At 45.1% G+C, this 22,052-nt stretch overlaps 1 protein-coding gene across 1 annotated transcript in view; it reads right to left on the reverse strand.

Annotated features, from left to right (window-relative positions):
* Positions 1-1,711: 1,711 nt before the first annotated feature.
* GLRA3 (glycine receptor alpha 3) overlaps positions 1,712-22,052 on the reverse strand; it is a 443,610-nt gene continuing 423,269 nt past the window's right edge. The window contains exon 9 of the mRNA XM_077279517.1: positions 1,712-2,119. Within this exon, the coding sequence (XP_077135632.1) occupies positions 1,847-2,119 (273 nt within the window). The 3' untranslated portion in view covers positions 1,712-1,846. The remainder of the gene's footprint in view (positions 2,120-22,052) is intronic.

The raw sequence follows: 22,052 nt of genomic DNA on the forward strand, positions 1-22,052 counted from the left end.
TATTTTTTCTCTGGCGCCCCATTAGGGTCAGCACCCTAGGCAGCCGCCTAGTTCGCCAATATGTTTGGGGCGGCCCTGGGTGTCACATGTCACAACACTGCATCACAGCCCCAGGGAGAGAGACTGCTGGCACGAGAGGTGAGTATAGGCTTTATTATTTTATCAGAGCCAAACTTTTACTTTAAGAAGGGGTTGTCTTAGTAGTGGACAATCCCTTTAAGCATTTTGGGTTAGCAACCCTCATTCACAGCTTACCGTGTAAGCTTCTGGATCCTTAATCTTTTTAACATTTTGCTTTTTCTCACCATGTTTTTAACTGCACAGTAAAAGTTATGTCTTAACATGTTACCATTGGTGCTGGAGCCCAGTCCTCATGGACCCTTTTTCCATTGGTGGTTTTCACACTGAACTGTCCTCCATGGAAGGTGAGCTGGTTACCTTTTCACCTCCCTGCAGCTCGCTCACATACCTGTTTTGCAAGACCTCTATATTAAACCTCTAAACTTTTAACTAAGCAGCAGAATGAATTCATATAAAGGGCATTTTGTCTCTGCTCTCATGTTCAGTAGTTGGTTCTATCAGTGGGACCCCCAGTTGTCACACATTTATTACATATCCTATGGAATGGTGATAAGTGGTTATCATCAAGAAAACTCTTTACAGCGCTTGTCCACGACTTTAAAATTGATGACCTATCCTTAGGATAAATCATCAATGTCTGTTCTGTCAGGATCCGACACCCAACATCCCCATCCATCAGCTGTTCTCGGTGTTGGTGGCCACTGGTCGGAACTGCTCATTTGTGTCGCTGCTAAGTCTTCTCACAGTGGCTGCTGCCCGGTACTGCACATCCATCTCCTATTAAAATCAATCAGTACCCTGCCGGGGCCACTATTAGAAGAAAGAGAAGCTCTGCAAATGAGCAGATTCGGCTGGCGCCAACTGCAAAAACAGCTGATCAACGGGGTGATGGGTATCGGACCCCGACCGACCTAACGATAGATCATCAAAGTGGGCACAAAGAAAATGTCACATTTGCCCAAAGCCACCATTAGATCCACAATCTCATCTCTACATTTCCCTGTCAGCTTCACTTAATTATATCACAAAATTATATTTTTTTAAAAGTGCCATCACACACGTAGTATCATCATATTTTAGTTTCCTCCCTGACAGTACATATCTTAGAATATATTCTGATTGCTATTCATTGCAATGTATGTTCTCCATTACTCACATACAGATATTGACTACCAATACCACAATCGAGGTAGATAGCCTTTTCACAATGGTGCAGTGATTTTACCGTTTCTTAAAGTCTAAGCAGATGTGATCTCAATGGACAAGATTTGAATCCATAAAATGATGTGTGCAATTTAATGTTCACTAGGTTTAATGTTACTAGTTTTATATATTGTGATCATATTGATTAGTTTTACCATCCTTTCAGCATTGCTCTGTGTTGTACAAAATCTGACAATAAGTATATTTAAAAAATAGTTTTTACTACTCAAAAATATACGTTAAAGGTTTTCACAAATTTGAAATAAAAAGGTAAATAAATTTGTGGTCACTTTAAAACCTACAACCAATTTAGCTATTTGGTCCTGTTGTGTATAATAATATACAGTAAAAAAAATCACTTAAAAAACAGTAAGCTTTGTGTACGATTGTGTACCTCTGAGTAATAACACGTAAAAACAGTTGGCAGTTTAGTGTAGCTGTGATTGTGTTATTTTCTGTTTGATTTGAAAAGCTTCTATCTATTAGGGAAAAATGGAATTAAGACGTTGATGTTCATACTTTTATGGACAACCTTAATGTTGACATACCAGCATTTAGTCTCTTAATCTTGCTGGTGAAAGTCCTCATGTCTTAGAATTTTGTAGATCACCCAGTAGAAGATATTGAATATTAAAAAGGCCAGTGGGAAACAAGCTCGAGAAATTGTGTCTATCTTTTTTGCTCTGTCAATAAACACTTTTCGCATCTCTTCATGGGTTTTTGGTACTATAGGTGCTGGGTTGGGTCCTTTTGGAGTCACGCCATCTTTTGCTTGTAGACAAGGTCCCATACCATATGCTGTAAAGCTGAAACGATTGTCTCTCACATCATCATCCTGCAATGACAGTTAGACAACTTTTAGTTACGTTCATTTCTTGAGCTGAGGAATGCCATTGAAATAAAAAAAAACACAATTTCACAATTGAAGTGATAGCATTGATGAATCTTATTTTCTAGCAAAGTTGTATGAACATAGTTTGCTGCAAATGTTCTCATCAAAAAGATAAGTTATCCATCCACACTAACATGTGTCAGAACAGAGTATCCTGTGTTCCCACCTATGTCTAGAATAATTGGAATGAGGTACAAATCTCCAAGGAAGTGAAGTATTACAGTGCCTGTGATGTAACAATAGCATTGTCACTTTCTCATCACTGACATACTGTACACTTTTTTTGGTAAATACATTGAAAACAGATGTGCTCCTTTGAATCCATTTTATTGCTCTGATGTATCACAAAAGCTAAACAACTTTGAGAGTATTCTGCATTTAAAATATATTACTTGTCATGCATACAGTTCCTATGCATACCTGTGTGTCTCCATGGTTACAGACAATAAACAATGTCTAATCTTCCAGTCATTGCCCCATTTCCTCAGAGACTGCATTCTACTATTATGATTTGGTAACATTAATGAAAACATGACATGGCACAGTTTGTTTATTAGGGCATAAAAGGTCCTCTCTCTGCTCTTGACCACTTTCTATAAACCAGAACATAGTTGGGAAAACTTGGGTCACCCTAATATTACATGAAATGAAATTTATGTGATGGTCATCATTTAAAACTACACATCCTCTGCATTTTTCTGATTTGCTTGCAGTGGGCTTTGCAGCGATGAGATAACCCTTTCAAATTTTAAGGCATTAACATCAAACAAGTGGGACTCGTTTCATCATTTTGACCATAGCAATTAATCTCAATGCATATTCTGATTTTCATTATGGACAGGAAGGCTTATTTTGACATGAAGCACAGAAAGGTGTAGTGCTAGGTGTAGTCCATGAAGTCTGAAAAAACTTTCTGTGGTTGAGACACAATATAAACTGAAAAATACAGTAACAGCTCCAAATAAGCCAGAGACGGGTACAGGGCCTCCCAGACAACTTGAGAAAGTCTGTTCACAGCCGAAACGTTGCCACACCAGATGGGCTAATAAAGTCCTCTTTTTTTCATCATTTTTTGGAGTGCTGCCTGCTTTTCTGAAACACAATATATACATTTATTATCCTGGTGAACCCTCTCATTATTCACGAAAGCACTGATAGTGAGTGGGGTGCATTTTAAAAGAATGACGTCGGCTTCACTTTCAACTGGAGTATTCTTTCCTAGCATTCAACAAAAATATTTCCCTGCTTACCTTATGTATACTACTAGTTCTATAGAACCCAAAGGAGTTAGAATTGCTTCAAGGTTTGAAACTGCAGAAAGTATACAAACCCTTTATAATCATATTCTAGCTAGTGATGAGCGAGTATAACCGGTAATGCTCGTTACTCGCCTGAGCATCGCTGTACTCGCGGTACTCGGCGAGTACAGAGCATTTCCGGGTTTGCTTGGTGGGAGCTCGGGTGCCCTCCTTTCATGATTTGCACTCTTTCAGAGCCAATCAATATGCAGGGATTGTCTGGAATGCAATGTAATGCCGCAGCCATTTTTGTTGTGGTATTATAGTGATTGGCTGGCCGCACAGTGTCATCAGGTCTATAAAAGACCTGGCGCCGCCCTGCTCGACTAATTCAGCTCCTGATTCAGACAGTGTAGGAAAAGTTGCTGCCGAGATAAGATCAGATTTGGGGATTTATTAGTTAAGGTACCGTCACATTAAGCGACGCTGCAGCGATAGCGACAGCGCTGCCGATCGCTGCAGCGTCGCTGTTTGGTCGCTGGAGAGCTGTCACACAGACCGCTCTCCAGCGACCAACGATGCCGAGGTCCCCGGGTAACCAGGGTAAGCATCGGGTTGCTAAGCGCAGGGCCGCGCTTAGTAACCCGATGTTTACCCTGGTTACCAGCGTAAAAGTTAAAAAAACAAACAGTACATGCTCACCTGCGCGTCCCCCAGCGTCTGCTTCCTGACACTGACTGAGCTCCGGCCCTAACAGCACAGCGGTGACGTCACCGCTGTGCTTTCACTTTCAGTTTAGGGCCGGCGCTCAGTCAGTGTCAGGAAGCAGAGGCTGGGGGACGCGCTGGTGAGTATGTACTGTTTGTTTTTTTAACTTTTACGCTGGTAACCAGGGTAAACATCGGGTTACTAAGCGCGGCCCTGCGCTTAGTAACCCGATGTTTACCCTGGTTACCAGTGTAAAATATCGCTGGTATCCTTGCTTTTGCTGTCAAACACGGCGACCTAGCGACCAAATAAAGTGCAGACCTTCTAGCAGCGACCAGCAATTTCACAGCGGGATCCAGATCGCTGCTGCGTGTCAAATACAGCGATATCGCTATCCAGGTCGCTGCAACGTCACGGATCGCTGGCGATATCGCCTAGTGTGACGGTACCTTTAGAGTGGGTCTACCATCATAGAATCCACAAATCCAGCTAAACCAACAGTCCTTCGAAGGACTAATTACGGAGTATCTAGATTGCAGTGCTAGGTAGGCAGGGGTGTGTACGTCGCTCTAGACATATCAGTGCAAGGCATGCAGGCACTGTATGTGGGTATATAGATATCATTGCATACATCAAGAGGGTCCATTCCATTACTGTCTGCTGCTGCTGCTGCCTATTACATATATTCCTAGCCGCAGGTAGCAATCCAGAGCCCACCCCTTTTTTTGCTTGTTCACATATTGGACATTGTGGTTTCTCTGTCAGACACCTGATCTATCTGTGGGCTACAAATTTGTGCATTTCAGGCCTCCATTCCACTGTCTTTGCTGTCTGCTACCCTCGTTTATACAGAAGTTTGGGGTAAAAAACAAGCAGGCCACATATTGGACATTGTGGTTTCTCTGTCAGTCTCCTGATCTATCTGTGGGCTTCAAATTTGGGCATTTCAGGACTCCATTCCACTGTCTCTCCTGTCTCTTATCCTCATTCTGCACAGTATTTTGGGGTGAAAAATGCAGGCCACATAATGAACAGTGTGGTACCTCGGTCAGACCCCTGATCCATCTGTGGCTACAAATTTGAGCATTTCAGGCCTCCATTCTTCTGTCTTTGCTGTCTGTTACCATAGTTCTATTCAGTATTTTGGGGTAAAAAATACAGGCCACGTATTGGACATTGTGCTTTCTCTGTCAGACCCCTGATCTATCTATGGGCTACAAATTTGGGCTTTTCAGGCTTCCATTCCACTGTATTTGCTGTCTCTTACCCTCCTTCTATTCAGTATTTTGGGGTAAAAAATACAGGCCACATATTGGACATTTTGCTTTTTCTGTCAAATCCCTGATCTATCTGTGGGCTACAAATTTGGGCATTCAAGGACTCCATTCCACTGTCTTTGTTATCTGTTACCCTCGTTCTATTCGGTATTTTGGGGTAAAAAATAAAGGCCAAATATTGGACATTGTGCCTTCTCTGTCAGACTCCTGATCTATCTGTGGGCTACAAATTTGAGCATTTCAGGCCTCCATTCTTCTGTCTTTGCTGTCTGTTACCATAGTTCTTTTCAGTATTTTGGGGTAAAAAATACAGGCCACATATTGGACATTTTGCTTTCTCTGTCAGACCCCTGATCTATCTGTGGGCTACAAATTTGGGCATTTCAGGCCTCCATTCCACTGTCTTTGCTGTCTGTTACACTCGTTCTATTCAATATTTTGGTGCAAAAAATATAGGCCACATATTGAACAGTGTGGTGCCTCTGTCAGACCCCTGATCTATCTGTGGGCTACAAATAGTGGCATATGAGGTCTCATTTGAACTGATTTTGCTGTGCCTTACCCTAGTTATTAAAAATGTTTTTTTTCTTTTTAACCTACTGTCCAGATAATTTAAACTGTGTTTTTTACGCACACTGATCACATATAAGTTTGCTCCAAATTCAGCCATTTGTAGTAAACGTGGAAAATATTGTAGTAGTCAATTAAAAATGAGCAAGGCGCATGGCAACGGACAGAGAAGTGGAAGTGATGCTGATGGTGCATGCAGAGGCCAAGGCCATGGGCAAGCTGAAAGTGGGCCACAACAAACACCCACATCTTCTCGCTTGACCTTCCTGTCCCAATTACTAGGGGACAGCAGCACACCACTATTGAACCCAGAGTAGTGTCAAAAGGTTGTTGGTTGGACAGCGGATAATGCTTCCAGTCACATGGATCTTTTCTATCTTATTATCAGGCTGTAATCGATTGTTTACTATTATACTTGTACGTTATATCAGGGTTGGACAAAATCCAGGAGCCAGGTATCCGGTGCACCCAGAAATTTGCCTCTGGCACTTACCTTTTATTGGTTGTTTTTCTTTTGAAACACCACCACCACCACGTGTTTTTCTTTTGAAACACCACCACCACCACGTCTTCCACTTGGTCAAGTCTGAGTAGCCATGAGTCTGGATCGCATATTACTCACCCTGATCCTCCTTCCTCCCACCATGTTGAGTGCCCGGAGACAACTGATCCCACACTTGGATACTCCAAAGAGCGGTTCACTTTTCCATTTATAGATTCGGGACTCTTTTCCAGTCCACTTGAAGTGGTGCAAGATGAGATCGCATGTAGCGATGCCCAAATATTTGAGCAACCATGGTCACACGAAGGCGACAGTGAGAAAGTGTCACAAGAGGTGGATGATGATGAGACACAATTGCCAGAAAGTCAGGAGGAGGACCAGGCTGTGGATGTTGAAGATGAGGTGGTGGGTGATATAGTAACTGACTAAATCTGGCAGGAGGACATTCAGAGCAATGACAGCACCAGACATGGGGAAGGAGGCATAGCACCCCATCAGGTAAGAAGAAGCAGTGTGGTGGCCGCAGACAGAAGGCATGCATCCATTCCCCGTAACACCAACATGATGGAAGTTGCCATTCCAACTGTTAGGTCTTCATGAGTCTGGTTGCTTTTTATTTTAAAAACTCTGCTGATAACCCCAAACAGGCCATTTGCACCACCTGCCATGCACGCATCAGCAGGGGTAGCAAAACTACCAGCCTGACCACCACCAGCATAATTAGAGACATGGCAGCAAAGCACCTGTACGCCGAACCCCAGGTTCCAGGAACAGTGTCTGCGGGTGAAACCACTGCTTCCTCCACTGTTGTGCGTGCAATCCAATCACCTGTCCACAGTGCATGCGAAGATGCCTTGTACCCTGCACCTGTCGTTTCCCGCAGTCAACTAGCACCATCATCGAGCATGTCCATGCCCTTGTACCAGCACAGCCTTCAGTTGTCCATGCCACAGTCATTGGAACGCAAGTGGAAATAAGCAGCCAACACCCCACAGGCCATAGTACTAAATTCACAAATTTCTCGTCTGCTTGCGCTCAAAATGTTGCCTTTTAGGCTTGTGGAGATGGAATCTTTAGCCAGCGCAGAGGGTTGTGGTCGGTCACCACAGTGAAGGTGCCACCGTACAAGTAGGGCTGCAAGCGCTGTAGGGCCCAGACTCGGCAAACGTTTCCGGCTCAGGTACAACACGGGGTGCTCTTGGTCCTCTGAGTCAACCTGGCTGAGCACAGCACCAAGGCCAAACTCACTGGCATCGGTCTCTACCAAGAACGGTCGACTGCTTTCAACAGGGGGGTGTTGCACAGTGCTGTTTTCAACACCTGGAAGGCCCCCTCACAGCCATCGGTCCAGTTGACGATGTGGGGTAGCTTCTTCCTGGTGAGGTCCATCAAAGGTTTTGCCAGGCTACTATAGTGCTGTAAGAAGCGTCTATAGTACCCTGCGGTGCCCAGGAAGGACATCACCTGTTTCTTGGTCCTGGGAGTGGGCCAGTCCACGATTGCTCCCACTTTCTCAGGCTCTGGCTTTAGGGTGCCTCCGCCTACCCAGTGCCCCAGGTAGTGGACCTCCCTCATGCCCATCTGGCACTTTCCCGGCTTGATAGTCAGTCCTGCTCGGTGAATTCGCCTGAGCACCTCCTCGAGATGCTGCAGGTGTTCCTTCCAGGAGGGACTGAAGATGGCAATGTCATCCAAGTACACCATGGCGTACTCCTCCAGTCCCTGAAGCAGGAGGTTGACCATCCGCTGGAAAGTGGCAGGGGCATTCTTCATGCCGAAGGGCATGACCGTGGACTCGTACAGTCCAAATGGTGTGATAAAGGCAGACTTCTCCTGTGCCTTGGGGCTCAGGGGAATCTGCCAGTATCCTCGACTCAGATCCATTATTGTCAGGTATTTTGCGCCAGCTAACTTCTCAAGCAGCTCCTCGATGTGCAGCATTGGGTGTGCGTCAGAGGCTGTAATGGCGTTGAGCCCCCTGCGTTCCACGCAGAACCGGGTGGTCCGGTCCTTCTTTGGCACGAGAACTATGGGTGAGGCCCACGCGCTCTTTGACTGTTAAATCATCCCCAGCTGTAACATCTCATCGATCTCCTGGCGCATAACCTGCTTCACCTGGTCGGAGATTCAATAGGGTGTTCGCTGTAGCGGGGCATGATTCACGGTGTCCACCTCGTGGACTGCTAACTCAGTCCTTCCAGGTCGGTTGGAGAACACGACCCGGAAGGGTTCCAGTGTGGTTTGCAACTGCAACCGCTGTGGTTCAGTTAGCGAGGCGCTTACCTCCACATCCTCAATGGACCCACCTGCCTTGGCTTGGGCCAGCATGTCCAGGAGGGTGTCTTCCTCCCCGTCTTCGGGTAAGCTGCAGACTGGTAGGACAAAAGGTTCATGTTCATGATGAGCCTTCATCATGTTGATGTGAAAGGCCTTTTGCCTACCCCGAACGTGGTCAAGCGTGACCACGTAGGTGACCAGGTTGAGCTGTTGGTGGATGACGTACAGGCCCTCCCAGGCTGCCTGAAGCTTATCCGTTGGTACAGGGACCAGCACCCACACCTTTTGACCCACGTGGTAGGTCCTCTCTCGGGCATTCTGGTCGTACCAGTGCTTCTGGTCAGCCTGAGCCTGCGTCATGTTTTCATGCACCAACTGCATCAAGGTCTGCATCTTGTCACGGAAGCACATGACATACTACACTATGGACACTTCAGAAAGGTTTGGCTCCTCTTTCCAGGATTCTCTTACCAACCCACGGGGTCCCCGTACTCACCTGCCGTACAGGAGCTCAAAGGGGGAGAACCACGTCGAGGCCTGCGGAACCTCTCGGTAAGCGAACAGCAGGTGTGGGAGGTACCACTCCCAGTCGCGCCCTTGTGTCTCAACCAGCATGTGTAGCATCTGTTTGAGGGTACCATTGAAGCGTTCACACAAGCCATTGGTCTGTGGGTGATACGCACTCGATACCAGGTGCTTCACCTGCATTCTCTTACACAGATCCTCCATTAGGCGAGACATGAATTGGGTCCCTTGATCAGTGAGCATCTCCCTGGGAAATCCTACACGTGAAAAGATAGCCAACAGGGCATCTGCCACCTTATCTGCCCTAGTTGATGACAAAACTACTGCCTCTGGGTACTGGGTAGCGTAGTCTACCACAGTAAGGATGTATTGCTTTCCAGAGCTGCTGGGGATGGCCAACGGGCCCACAATGTCCACCATGATCCTCTGGAAAGGCTCCTCTATCACTGGCAAAGGGATCAGGGGAGCCTTAAGAGCAGGCCCCACCTTCCCCACTCTTTGACAGATGACACAGGAACGGCAGTAGTTTGACACATCTGTCCCCGCCTTAGGCCAGTAGAAGTGTTGAGACAGCCGGGCCTTAGTTTTGTTGATCCCCAAGTGTCCAGCTACTGGGAATCTGTAACAACTCACCCTGGAATTCCTGCGTGACGACCAGCTGTCTTTCCCTCAACCACTCCTTTTGCGATTTTCCAGGTACTGTCTCCCGGTACAACCTTCCTCTTTCCCAGAACACCCTCTCCTTATCAGTCTCAGAGATGGGCGTCTCGGTGAGTTGTCTCAAACTCTCTAGGCTCGCATCTGTGTGCAGAGCGGCCTGAAACTCCTGGCTAGGGGAAGCCAGAAGCGGCGTCAGGGTCCCTTCCCCACGGGAACCCTCTGGAACCGGCTATGGGTCCACCTCTGGTTCAGTCACAATGATGACTGAGGAGGGTCCAGAAGGCAGACAGTTATCTGCGTTCCGGGCACTCTGACTGCGGGTGACAGCAGCTACGTAGGCTGTCTCCCCGGGGATTTCTACCGACCCATCAGCCGACGCTGCTATGGGCTCTACCTCCCCATCCACCCCCATTACCTCAGGAGCAGTGCTACTTATGGGCCAGTTACCTTCCTCAGTGGCACTGGTCAATTGCATGGCATCACCTTCCTCACGGTTCCCATGTATCTCCCCATTTCCTGTAGCACCGACACTTGCCTCTGCTAGGGGTTTATCAGCCATCTCACTCCACAAAGTGATGTGGCTGAGCACTCCTGTACCTATGGACACATCAACTTTCACAGAAAAATCATTATCAGGTTCAGTTGGCACAGGTACAACATTTTCACCATCACTCCTAGGGAAAAAATGGTTATCAGATGCATCATTATAAGATAAAGCATGGTCAGGTAACACATGCGATTTCCCATCATCATCATCATCATCATCATCATCATCATCATCAGGGTTAACGTTACCCTTATTAGCAGATTGGGGAGGGGTGTCAGGGACGTAGTATGCAACCATCCTCCCCAAATCAGTCCCCAACAAAACATCAGTGGGCAAATTATCAGACAGCCCCACTTCCTTCACCCTGCTCCCGGCACTCCAATCAATATAAACCCGGGTCATTGGTAAGGGACAGCTGATGTCCCTTATCCAAGTGACAGTTAGGGTTTTCCCCGGAATGATTTCTTCAGGGGCCGCCAGTTCGGGTCGGATGAGGGTTCGTTCAGCCCCAGTGTCCTTGAGGCTTGTAGCAACATGCCCGCTGCCTTGGGGTCATCCTTGATTCCGAGCTTTCATTCACCCCCCACATCCGATCACTGGCTCACTCTTCTTATCTGCATCTCAAAAACATTTCTAGAATTCGCCCTTTTCTTACTTTCGACTCTGCAAAAACTCTTACTGTTTCACTTATTCATTCTCGTTTGGACTATTGTAACTCTCTACTAATCGGCCTCCCTCTTACCCAACTCTCCCCTCTCCAATCTGTACTGAATGCTGCAGCCAGGATCATATTCCTCACCAACCGTTACACCGATGCGTCCGCCTTGTGCCAGTCACTACACTGGCTACCCATCCACTCCAGAATCCAGTACAAAACTAGTACCCTCATCCACAAAGCACTCCATGGCTCAGCACCACCCTACATTTCCTCTCTGGTCTCAGTCTACCAACCTACCCGTGCCCTTCGCTCCGCAAATGACCTCAGGTTAGCATCCTCAATAATCAGAACCTCCCATCTCCAAGATTTTACACGTGCTGCGCCGACTCTTTGGAATGCACTACCTAGGTTAATACGATTAATCCCCAATCCCCACAGTTTTAAGCGTGCCCTAAAAACTCATTTGTTCAGATTGGCCTACCGCCTCAACGCATTAACCTAACTATCCCTGTGTGGCCCATTCAAAAAAAATGAAAAAAACAAAGAAAACATAATCAGGTTCCTCGCATGATCGCATCATGTTCTCATACACTTTATACAGTTAATAGCCTCTGTGTATGTACTGCTACATACTTAGGCAGTGAACTGGTTCATGCAGCTTTACATGAACACCCGAGCCTTACACTATGGCTGGTCCAAATAACTAAAGCAATTGTTACCATCCACCTCTCGTGTCTCCCTTTTTCCTATAGATTGTAAGCTTGCGAGCAGGGCCCTCACTCCTCTTGGTATCTATTTTGAACTGTGATTTCTGTTATGCTGTAATGTCTATTGTCTGCACAATTCCCCTCTATAATTTGTAAAGCGCTGCGGAATATGTTGGCGCTATATAAATAAAATTATTATTATTATTATTATTATTATTATTATTAATCTTTATGCAACCTGATGGCAGCGGCTGTTCCCAAGGAACTCGGTTTCCAGCAGCCACTATTTGTCCCGGTGTGCCGTACTGGCATTACACCAGCTTGTATTCCACAACATTACCCGTGCCCTCAACAATGCTTTTACTGGGAAAGTCCACCTAACCACAGACATGTGGACAAGTGCTTGTGGGCAGAGAGGGTACATCTCACTAACGGCACACTGGGTTAACATAGTGGAAGCCAGGACCCAGTGTTACCTTTGGATGGAACACGTCCTCCCAATGCCGAGGATTGTGGGCCCTACGTCAATCAGGGTGGCCCCCACATTCTACAGCTCCTGCTCCTCCTCCTACCCCTCTTTAGCCTCCATCTCTGAAATGAGCACATCAGTCACAAGCTGAAAGCACAGCAGCACTGCCTCAGCCAAGCGGCAACAGGCTGTCCTGAAGTTAATCTGCTTAGGTGACAAACCGCACAATGCTGAAGAGTTGTGGACAGCTCTGAAAGACCAATCACATTTGTGGCTCACATTGCTGAACCTACAGCCAGGCATGGTTGTGTGTGACAATGGCAGGAACCTGGTGGCAGCTCTGAGGCGAGGTGAGCTCACACACATACCATGCCTGGCCCATGTGCTTAACCTCTTCATTCAATGGTTTCTCAAAAGCTACCTGGAGGTGCCAAATATGTCTGTAAAAGTACGCCCCCTGTGTGCCTATTTTAGAACATCAGCTACATCTTCAGCTGTCCTAAATGTGCTTCAGCAACATTTGCAGCTTCCGGCTCACCGACTGGCGAGTGATGTCCCAACGTGTTGGAACTCTACACTGCATATGTTGGAAAGGATTTGTGAGCAAAAGAGGGCAGTTTTTGACTACCAGCATCAATAAGGCTGTCGTTTTTCAGTTCAGACTCCACACATAAGACCTCAGAAGTGGACATGGATGTCAGACATATGTACCATCCTACAAAACTATGAGGTCTCCACAAGATGGTGAGTGGCAATGATGACATAATTAGCATCACCATTCCCCTTCTCTGCATTCTGAAAGGCTCTCTGCTCACAATGAAAGAGGATGCATTGTCGGCGTAGCATGAGGACATGGAGCAGGGAACCATATAGGGTGATTACACACAGCCAAGCCTCATGTCGTCCCAACATGGATTGGTAGACAATGAGGAAGAGGAGGAGGAAGAGCAGGAGCTACTTTCATGCACTATAGAAAGTACTACACACACAACTGTCATACCGTCTGTTCAGCATGGATGACCTGAGGATAGGGAGGAGCAGGAGGAGGAGGAAAGCATGGTCAGTCATCCTGTTGGTGAGGACACGGAAGTCTTGCCTTTTAGCAGTCTGGCACGCATGGCTGACGTTATGTTGCGCTCCCTTTCTCGTGATCCTCGCATTATCAAAATTTTCAGTGACACTCATTACTGGTTGGCGACACTTCTAGACCCACACTACAAGGAGAACTTTTAGTTTCTTTTTCCAGAGGCAGACAGGTGTACTAAAATGGTGCAGTACCAGAGGGCACTTGTTGCGGAATTACTAAAAAAATTCTGAGAACGCTGGTGGCAGATGTCATAGTTCGTTGGACAACCAAGGAGTACAGGCAAGAGAGACACAACTCCAATCCAGCAGAGGCAGGGGAATACTGGCAAAGTTCTTTAGAGTTTTCTCAGACCTCCCATCGCCCTGGCCCAGAGGTGCGGGGTACTGTCACAAGGAGTGCAATGTTTGGGAAGATACTGAGGAAGTACCTTGCTGACAATACCAATGTCCTCCATGATTCCTCTATGCCTTTTAATTATTGGGTATCCAAGCAGGACACATGGCATAAACTGGCTCTCTACGCCTTGGAGGTCCTGGCCTGCCTTGCCCCTATCATTTTGTCAGAGCGGGTTTTTAGTGCCGATGGTGTAATTATAACTGATAAGCACATCCACGTAACAACTGAAAATGCTGACAGGCTGACTCTTATAAAAATGAACAAGGGCTGGATTGGGCCAGATTTCTGTACACCACCGAATGACAGAGAAACATAACCTCCAACACAGTGTCTTTTTTTTGGAAGGTTTATTCCCATGCCCCTTTTCACACCCACACATGAGTATATGCTTCCTGATTTGGGCTATTTGGTGTTATCCTCCTCCATTTCCTCATCCTCATCATCCACCACCACTAGAAAACCAGGGTGAATGTGTTCCGTGATGCAACAGTCACTAAAGTTTTGGCAAGGGTGTTTAAGATGCCTGTAAAAAAAATGTTTTTAAAAAATGTGTAACCCCCAGGGGGAAATGTTTGTATGGGCATTCCAAGTATAGGGAACCCACTCCTTTAAATTGGGAATAGATTGGTAGGAGGACATCCTCCACGTCTCTTCAGACACCACCACTAGAACACGGGGGGAACGTATTCTGTGATGCAACAGCCACTCTAATTTTTGTCAAGGGTGTTTATAATGCCTGTAAATTAAAAATAAATAAATAAATGTGTACCCCCCCAGAGGGAAATGTTTGTCAGCCCATACACTTAGTGTATGGGCATTACAAGTATAGGAGACCCGCTCCTTTATAATGGGAACATTTTTTTTATAGGCCCTTCTCCACATCTCTTTCAAGGGGCATTTTTTGCAGGCCTTGCATTCACTGCATAGGCAAACAGTATGGGTGACTCACCTAATAATGGGAACATTGTTTTCAGGAGGCACACCTCCACCTCTCTTCCAAGGCTTATTGGGGTGCATGTAAATTTGGTGCAGGGCAGGTATTGCATTCAATGCCTAAGCAAACCGTATGGCAGTACCAAATAAATAATGTGAACTAGGTTTTCCTGCGGCCATCCAGTACGTGGGCTCAAAGGCTTATTGGGGTGCATGTAACTTTAGGGCAGGCCTTGCATTCAATGCCTAAGCAAACAGTTTGGCAGTACTAAATGAATAACATGAAGTTGGTTTTCCTGTGGCAATCCAGTACGTGGTCTCAAAGGCTTATTAGGGTACATGTAATTTTGGATCAGGGCAGGCCTTGCATTCAATGCATAGGTAAACACAATGGGAGACCCACTTTCTTATAATGGGAACATTTTTTCAGGATGCCCTCCTGTACGTCTCGTGAAAGGGGTTTTGTGGTGCATCTTAATTTTTGGCAGCCCAGCCACTCATTGCATGGGCAATAACAGTATAGGAGACCCACTGTTTAATAATGGCCCTTTAAGAATATTAATGCCACCTAATGCCACTATAAAATAGGCTTTGTGACTTTAAGAGTCCTTCCTTCATAAATGAAGCAAGATGTGTCTGATAATGTGTCACACACTACATGGCCAGCTAAGGTTGTTAAATGCTACAATGACATTTCTCAGTGAATGCATTTGTATTGGTTGAAAGCAATGCTAAAGTTTAAAAACACATTAAAAACGCTATGTGTGAACATAGCCCAAGTGGTGGAGGAACATTTTTGTTTTGGGTTAATTATTTTGTCTTATATAAAAGTCATTACCCTGGAAAGGATGTTCCTTAACATGTTTCCCAGCAAAATCCATTTTGGTTTCGTTTTTGTATGTTTTTGGGTTCGCCTGTAGAAATGGCGTAAGACTCTGACAACAATGCTCACAGCTGTGACCTGGGAGTCATAAATGCTTCCAGGGGCATTCCCATGATGTTCCAGCTATGACCTAGGAGTCAGAAAGGCTTCCAGGGGCGATCCCCATGATGTTCCTGTGTCATTTGAGCACTGTTTACATCATTTTCAGATGTTTTTAGACCTTAAAAGGACCCCCGGCGGGATTGCGGTTAAAATGCTCGGGTTTCCCATAGACTTACATTGGGCTAGTTGTTCTGGTCGATTACCCAAGTATTCCAATTTGCTCGATCCGAGCAACGAGAGCTGGAGCATTTTACTGCTCATCCATCACTAATTCTAGCCAAAAACATTTTTTTTGGAGATGGTATATTTTAGATTGTTTAAGGTCCCAGTGCTTAAACCCTTGACAATCTAAAATATAATACCTAATTGGAGGAGTAATCTTTTTGTCTGGAGTACTCCTTCATGGTCATTATAAAGAGCTATGCAAGGGCTATGTTTTGCAGCATATGGAGTCACCTTAGTTTGCGTTATAATCCTGCGAAATGCAACATTTTTCTAACTTCTTCCCCAACGTACCAGCACTGTCAAGGATCATTTACATAAAGGTCATGAAAGTCTATAATACAGAAAATATATTATTTCACACTAACACAAATTATTTTCTCCCTAACCAAACTGAGTGCTTTTATGCCTATAAAAATGCGGTTGATGGATACTTTTTGCCAGTGGCATAATTTGAAGCTCATGGGCCACAGGACAAAATCTCCAGTCACTAGGCATTAAGGACACTGCCCTCTCCTGGTTCTCTTCCTATCTTTCTGACTGCTCCTTCAGTGTTTTGTTCGCTGGCTCCACTTCATCCCCTCTTCCTCTCACTGTTGGGGTACCTCAAGGCTCAGTCCTTGGCCCCCTTCTCTTCTCTATCTACACGGCCCCAATTGGACAGACCATCAACATCTCTAGAACCTGGCCTTTTCTTACCATGGAAACAACAAAAACCCTCCCTGTCACCTTGATCCACTACTATTGTAACACTCTAATTGGCTAACCCCTTACTTGACTTTCCCCTCTCCAGTCCATCTTTATTGCAGCAGCCAGGGTCGTCCATCTGGCTAATCGGTACTCAGACATGTCCGCTCTTCGCTAGTCGTTACACTGGCTGCCCATTCACTACAGGATCCAGTTCAAAGTACTTGTTCTCACCTACAATGCTCTCCACAGTGCAGCACCCCCTTACATCTCCTCTGTCATTTCTGTCTAGCCGATCGCTGCGCTCTGCAAACAACTTTCTATTAACCTCTGCAGTAATCCGTACCTCCCACTCCTGACTCCAAGACTTCTCCCACGCTACGCCAATCCTCTGGAATGCCCTACCCCAAGAAATTAAGACCATCCACAACTTGCACAGTTTTAGGCGCTCCCTCAAAACACATTTGTTCAGAGCGGCCTATCACATTCCCTAATCAAAGTCATTTTATGTGTAAGTGTGTGTGTGTATCCCATTCATTATCTCTATCCCCCACTCCCTCAAGATGGCTGGACCATCATTGTAAATACACAACTGTACTTTGTATCTCCCCCATCTCATTGTAGATTGTAAGCTCTCACGAGCAGGGTCATCCTATTTTGCTTTAATTATTGTATTGTTAACGTTCTTACTTATGACTAGTGTTGAGCATTCCAATACCACAAGTATCGGGTATCGGCCGATATTTGCGGTATCGGAATTCCGATACCGAGTTCTGATATTTTTGTGATGTCGAAAATCGGAATCGGAAGTTCCCAGTGTATGGTTCCCAGGGTCTGGAGGAGAGGAAACTCTCCTTCAGGCCCTGGGATCCATATTCATGTGTAAAATAAAGAATAAAAATAAAAAATAGGGATATACTCACCCTCTGATGCGCCCTGGTTGTAACCGCTGCAACCGGCAGCCTCCGTTCCTAAGAATGAGCGAGTGAATGACCTGCGATGACATCACGGCTTGTGATTGGTCGCATGAGCGGTCACATGAGCGGTCACGCGACCAATCACAAGCCGCGACGTCATCGAAGGTCCTTAACTCGGCATTCTTAGGAACGGAGGCACCGCTAAGAGCAGGGGCCGCCGGAGGGGTGAGTATATCAATATTTTTTATTTTTATTCTTTATTTTATACATGAATATGGATCCCAGGGCCTGAAGGAGAGTTTCCTCTCCTTCAGACCCTGGGAACCATTCCGATATTTTGTGTCCCATAGATATGCATTGGTATCGGGTATCGGTATCGGCGAGATCCGATATTTTGCCGGTATCGGCCGATCCAATCCGATACCGATACCTTTGCATATCGGAAGGTATCGCTCAACACTACTTATGACTGTTGTGTTTGAAACTGTTAAACTGTAAAGCGCTGCGGAATATGTTGGCGCTATGTCATTAAAGATTATTATTATTATGATTATTATTACAACATCCTGCAAAATATCATGGTTGTTTAATGGTATTGAACTGCTTATATTGTCCAAAAAGATCTTCTGGGCTCCCTTATATTGTGAAGCCCAAGAGTGACATCAACCCCTGCACACACTAGAGCTATGCACCTGCACAGTGGCATCTATCGGATCACCCCTATATACACCAATAGCTGCTACTGCGCAGGCGTGGCGGGTGCCATTTTCAATTTGTTTTTTATTTTTAATATCAGGATAACCTCAACCATAAAAATTATATACAGAGTACACATGCGCTTATGCTGCAGCGCAAGTTTCACAACTGACGCCTGCCTGCAGAAGGGTTCTTTTCTTCAGTATGTATATATAATATTCATTATGTTAACTAGGGGGCAGGTCAGTGAGGGATGACTGCTCTGTCAGCACTCAGCAGTCTGCATTATGAATACCTAATCAGTGCACCACATGTATATCATTAACTCAAAACTGAAAATTAAGATTGAACAACAACCACAAGACAGATTTCATCAACCAAGGTATCGTTTTAATCAGTATAACAGCGCTGACCTGACACTGTCTGTAGGTTACTGTGCACAGTCTTGCTGACAGGTTCCATTTAAAGTAACTCTAAACACTCCAAAAAACATACTGATAGGGAATTTAGATTGTGAGCCCCATCGGGGACAGAGATGATAATGTGTGCAAACCACAAAGCACTGCAGAATATATTAGCACTATATAAAAATAAAGATTATTACTATTAGTAACTAAGCAGATTTACATTCAAACAAATATAACAATAAACTTGGAAAAGCAAAGAAAGTCTTTCTTTATCTAAAGTCAATGTTTTGTTCACAATGGTGGTGCGCCTAGTCGTGGGAGCCATCACATTCTCTCTCTGTAAATCTGGCCCTAGTGGAGGTCACCGGGTTTTCCTGCGAAGCCACAAGTCTCTCTGACATAGTCTATCATAACCTGTTGAGCCTCCCACTCACCAACCGCTCCCCTCCCAACCTGAGACCTTAATCCCAGCTGATCACGGTAGCATAGAAATAAGGTGGAAGTTATGGCCCTGCTCACATGCACTGTCCTTCTGCAGTCGCAGATGCATACCACCTGTTGCAGTCTCCTCACGGATCTTCTTAGCTTAACCCTCAATGGTAGTCTCTTAGGATTGTAACAGAGTGAATTAAGTTTCGGCTCTTGACAGGTTATGTTTGGTATCCTGAGCTTCACTGCCATGGGGCATGAATCCTGGTTCCAACTAGCGCAGGTAGAACTCAGAGTCCTCCTGCGTGGAATATGGGCCTTGTCAGGCAATGGCTGATGCCTTGATGTTGCAGACTTTACGCAGAGGCCTGTTACGCTGGTCTTAACAACATCCCTGAAGCGAGTCTGCTCTCTTTTCTGGCGCCAAATCTGCCTGCAGTTTGGTGCACAGGGCTTTCATATCAAGGAAGTCTTTCCTTTTGGTCATGTGATCAGCACATGAAGTCACTCTCCCTGCAAATCTTCCAGCACAATTTGGTTCCACTTGATTTTGCCTGGCCAGCAGATGGCAATCTCTCTTCATTAATGGCACTTCCTGCAGGGCTCTTCATGGATTTCACTGCTTTTTATTACAGCTGCAGAATTTTCACGGCATACACAGTGAGCGCTGCCAGGATTCTCCCCTACTAGTGTTGAGTTCGGGTGATCTTGTGACAGCAAGTGTGGGATTTGTATACTTCTTATCACATTCTGACTAGGCATTTCTACCCTTGATTGATCAAAGCCAGCTAGTCAGCACATGACCGCATTGCATGCAATTCGCATATTTTGGTCACCCGCCAACCTGTCCGCTTCTGGCTCCAGCACTATAGAATCTTAACAGCACAACATCTTTAACATCTTTGCTGCACTTACCTTCACTTTAAAAAAATCAAGATAATTACTTTATTTCTATATGTTTTTAAAAACGAATACATTTCTTACATTTTTATATTGAACTATGGAACAATACTTATATAAGCTTAAGACCAAAAATTCTAAATACCCAAAAAGATAATTTTTGCATTGGAAGCATTTGTATGTAATGTAGCTTCTTTCTGAGGGTAATTGCAAGTAAATATAAGCTATTTTATCCTCCAGTATTTGCTTCCACGTCATGGACATTGTACAACACTTGACATTGTTTTTCATGCTGACAACACTGCACAGTAAATGGTCGTATAAGCTGTTTTAGCTTGAAAGAAATACAAAGACATTTATTAGGGTGTTAAAGCAAGAACACAGCAGAAATCAATTACAACAATGCCTAAAGACAGATGCAGATATATTTCTAAGGGGTCAGAAGGTACCTCTCCTGTAAAAGTCAATTTTCTCAGTAGAAAAACTGTGTTAGCTCTAGAAATTATTGGATAACTTGGAAAAAGAGATATTTCAGATTTATAAATTAGGCTCTTGTGCCCTCTGCTGCTGTATAGGTAAAATAAATTTTTGCAATACTTGTACACTACACTATGTGTTCTGTATTTATTGCTTAGTAGTATTAGGTAACATTCTGTAAATGTTCTATAAATTATACTAACATCATACCAACAATTTTATAGCAACGATTAATTGGACTAAAAATATGAAGGCTGATGTGCTGCCTTGTAACAATGCCAATAAAAAAGGCAATTAAAAAGGCAACATTTTTTGTAAAAGATACTGCGCGTGACATTACCATGAGTAATTAAATAGAAGAACCCTAAACCCGAACAAGCCACACATCAATTTCTGCTAATAAGTATGAGGTAGAATTCCACAGAAGTGATATATAGGATTATAAATTAATTAAATGAAGCTCTTGGATACAATTATTTTTTTACTAAAGTTGATTGTTTAAAGGGTTATTCTGGCCTAAGCCGACTATCACCTATTTACTGGTTAGGTGATATGGCCCTGAGAAAGATTGTTTTTTTAAGGCATATACCTTCATCTGGCATCAGTATTATAGCCAGGAGAGAACAGGTACACGAGACCCACATTGTAGTAACTAGAGGGCCAGGAAGGGGTTTAAGTGGCTTCAAATTCCAGAGTGATTGGAAGGCTCCCTCTAAGCTGAGTACTCTGATAATATAAAGTTAAAACCTCCAAAGTCTGTGTACTAATAGAGCTAGTATTGTGCTCACTGTTTCTCATTATAAGGCTTTAACTCTTGTCTTACACTTTTTTTGTCTTCTGTTCCTTTACAAAGTCCAAAGCAAATACTCAAAATTAGGGTACTGTCACACAGTGGCACTTTGATCGCTACGACGGTACGATCTGTGACGTTCCAGCGATATCCATACGATATCGCTGTGTCTGACACGCAGCAGCGATCAGGGACCCTGCTGAGAATCGTATGTCGTAGCAGATCGTTTGGAACTTTCTTTCGTCGCTGGATCTCCCGCTGTCATCGCTGGATCGTTGTGTGTGACAGCGATACAGCGATGCGTTCGCTTGTAACCAGGGTAAACATCGGGTTACTAAGTGCAGGGCCGTGCTTAGTAACCCGATGTTTACCCTGGTTACCAGCGTAAAAGTAAAAAAAAAAAAAAACGTACATACTCACATTCCGGTGTCCTTCAAGTCCCTTGCCGTCTGCTTCCCGCTCTGACTGACTCCCGGCCGTAAGGCAGTACAGAGCACAGCGGTGATGTCACCGCTGTGATCTGCTTTCACTTTACGGTGGCACTCAGTCAGAGCGGGAAGCAGACGGCAAGGGACCTGAAGGACACCGGAATGTGAGTATGTACGGTTTTTTTTTTTTTACTTTTACGCTGGTAACCAGGGTAAACATCGGGTTACTAAGTGCGGCCCTGCACTTAGTAACCCGATGTTTACCCTGGTTACCCGGGGACTTCGGCATCGTTGGTCGCTGGAGAGCGGTCTGTGTGACAGCTCTCCAGCGACCACACAACGACTTTCCAACGATCACGGCCAGGTCGTATCGCTGGTCGTGAT

Source organism: Ranitomeya variabilis, chromosome 1, assembly GCF_051348905.1.
Source record: "Ranitomeya variabilis isolate aRanVar5 chromosome 1, aRanVar5.hap1, whole genome shotgun sequence".
Taxonomy (NCBI): Eukaryota; Metazoa; Chordata; class Amphibia; order Anura; family Dendrobatidae; genus Ranitomeya; species Ranitomeya variabilis.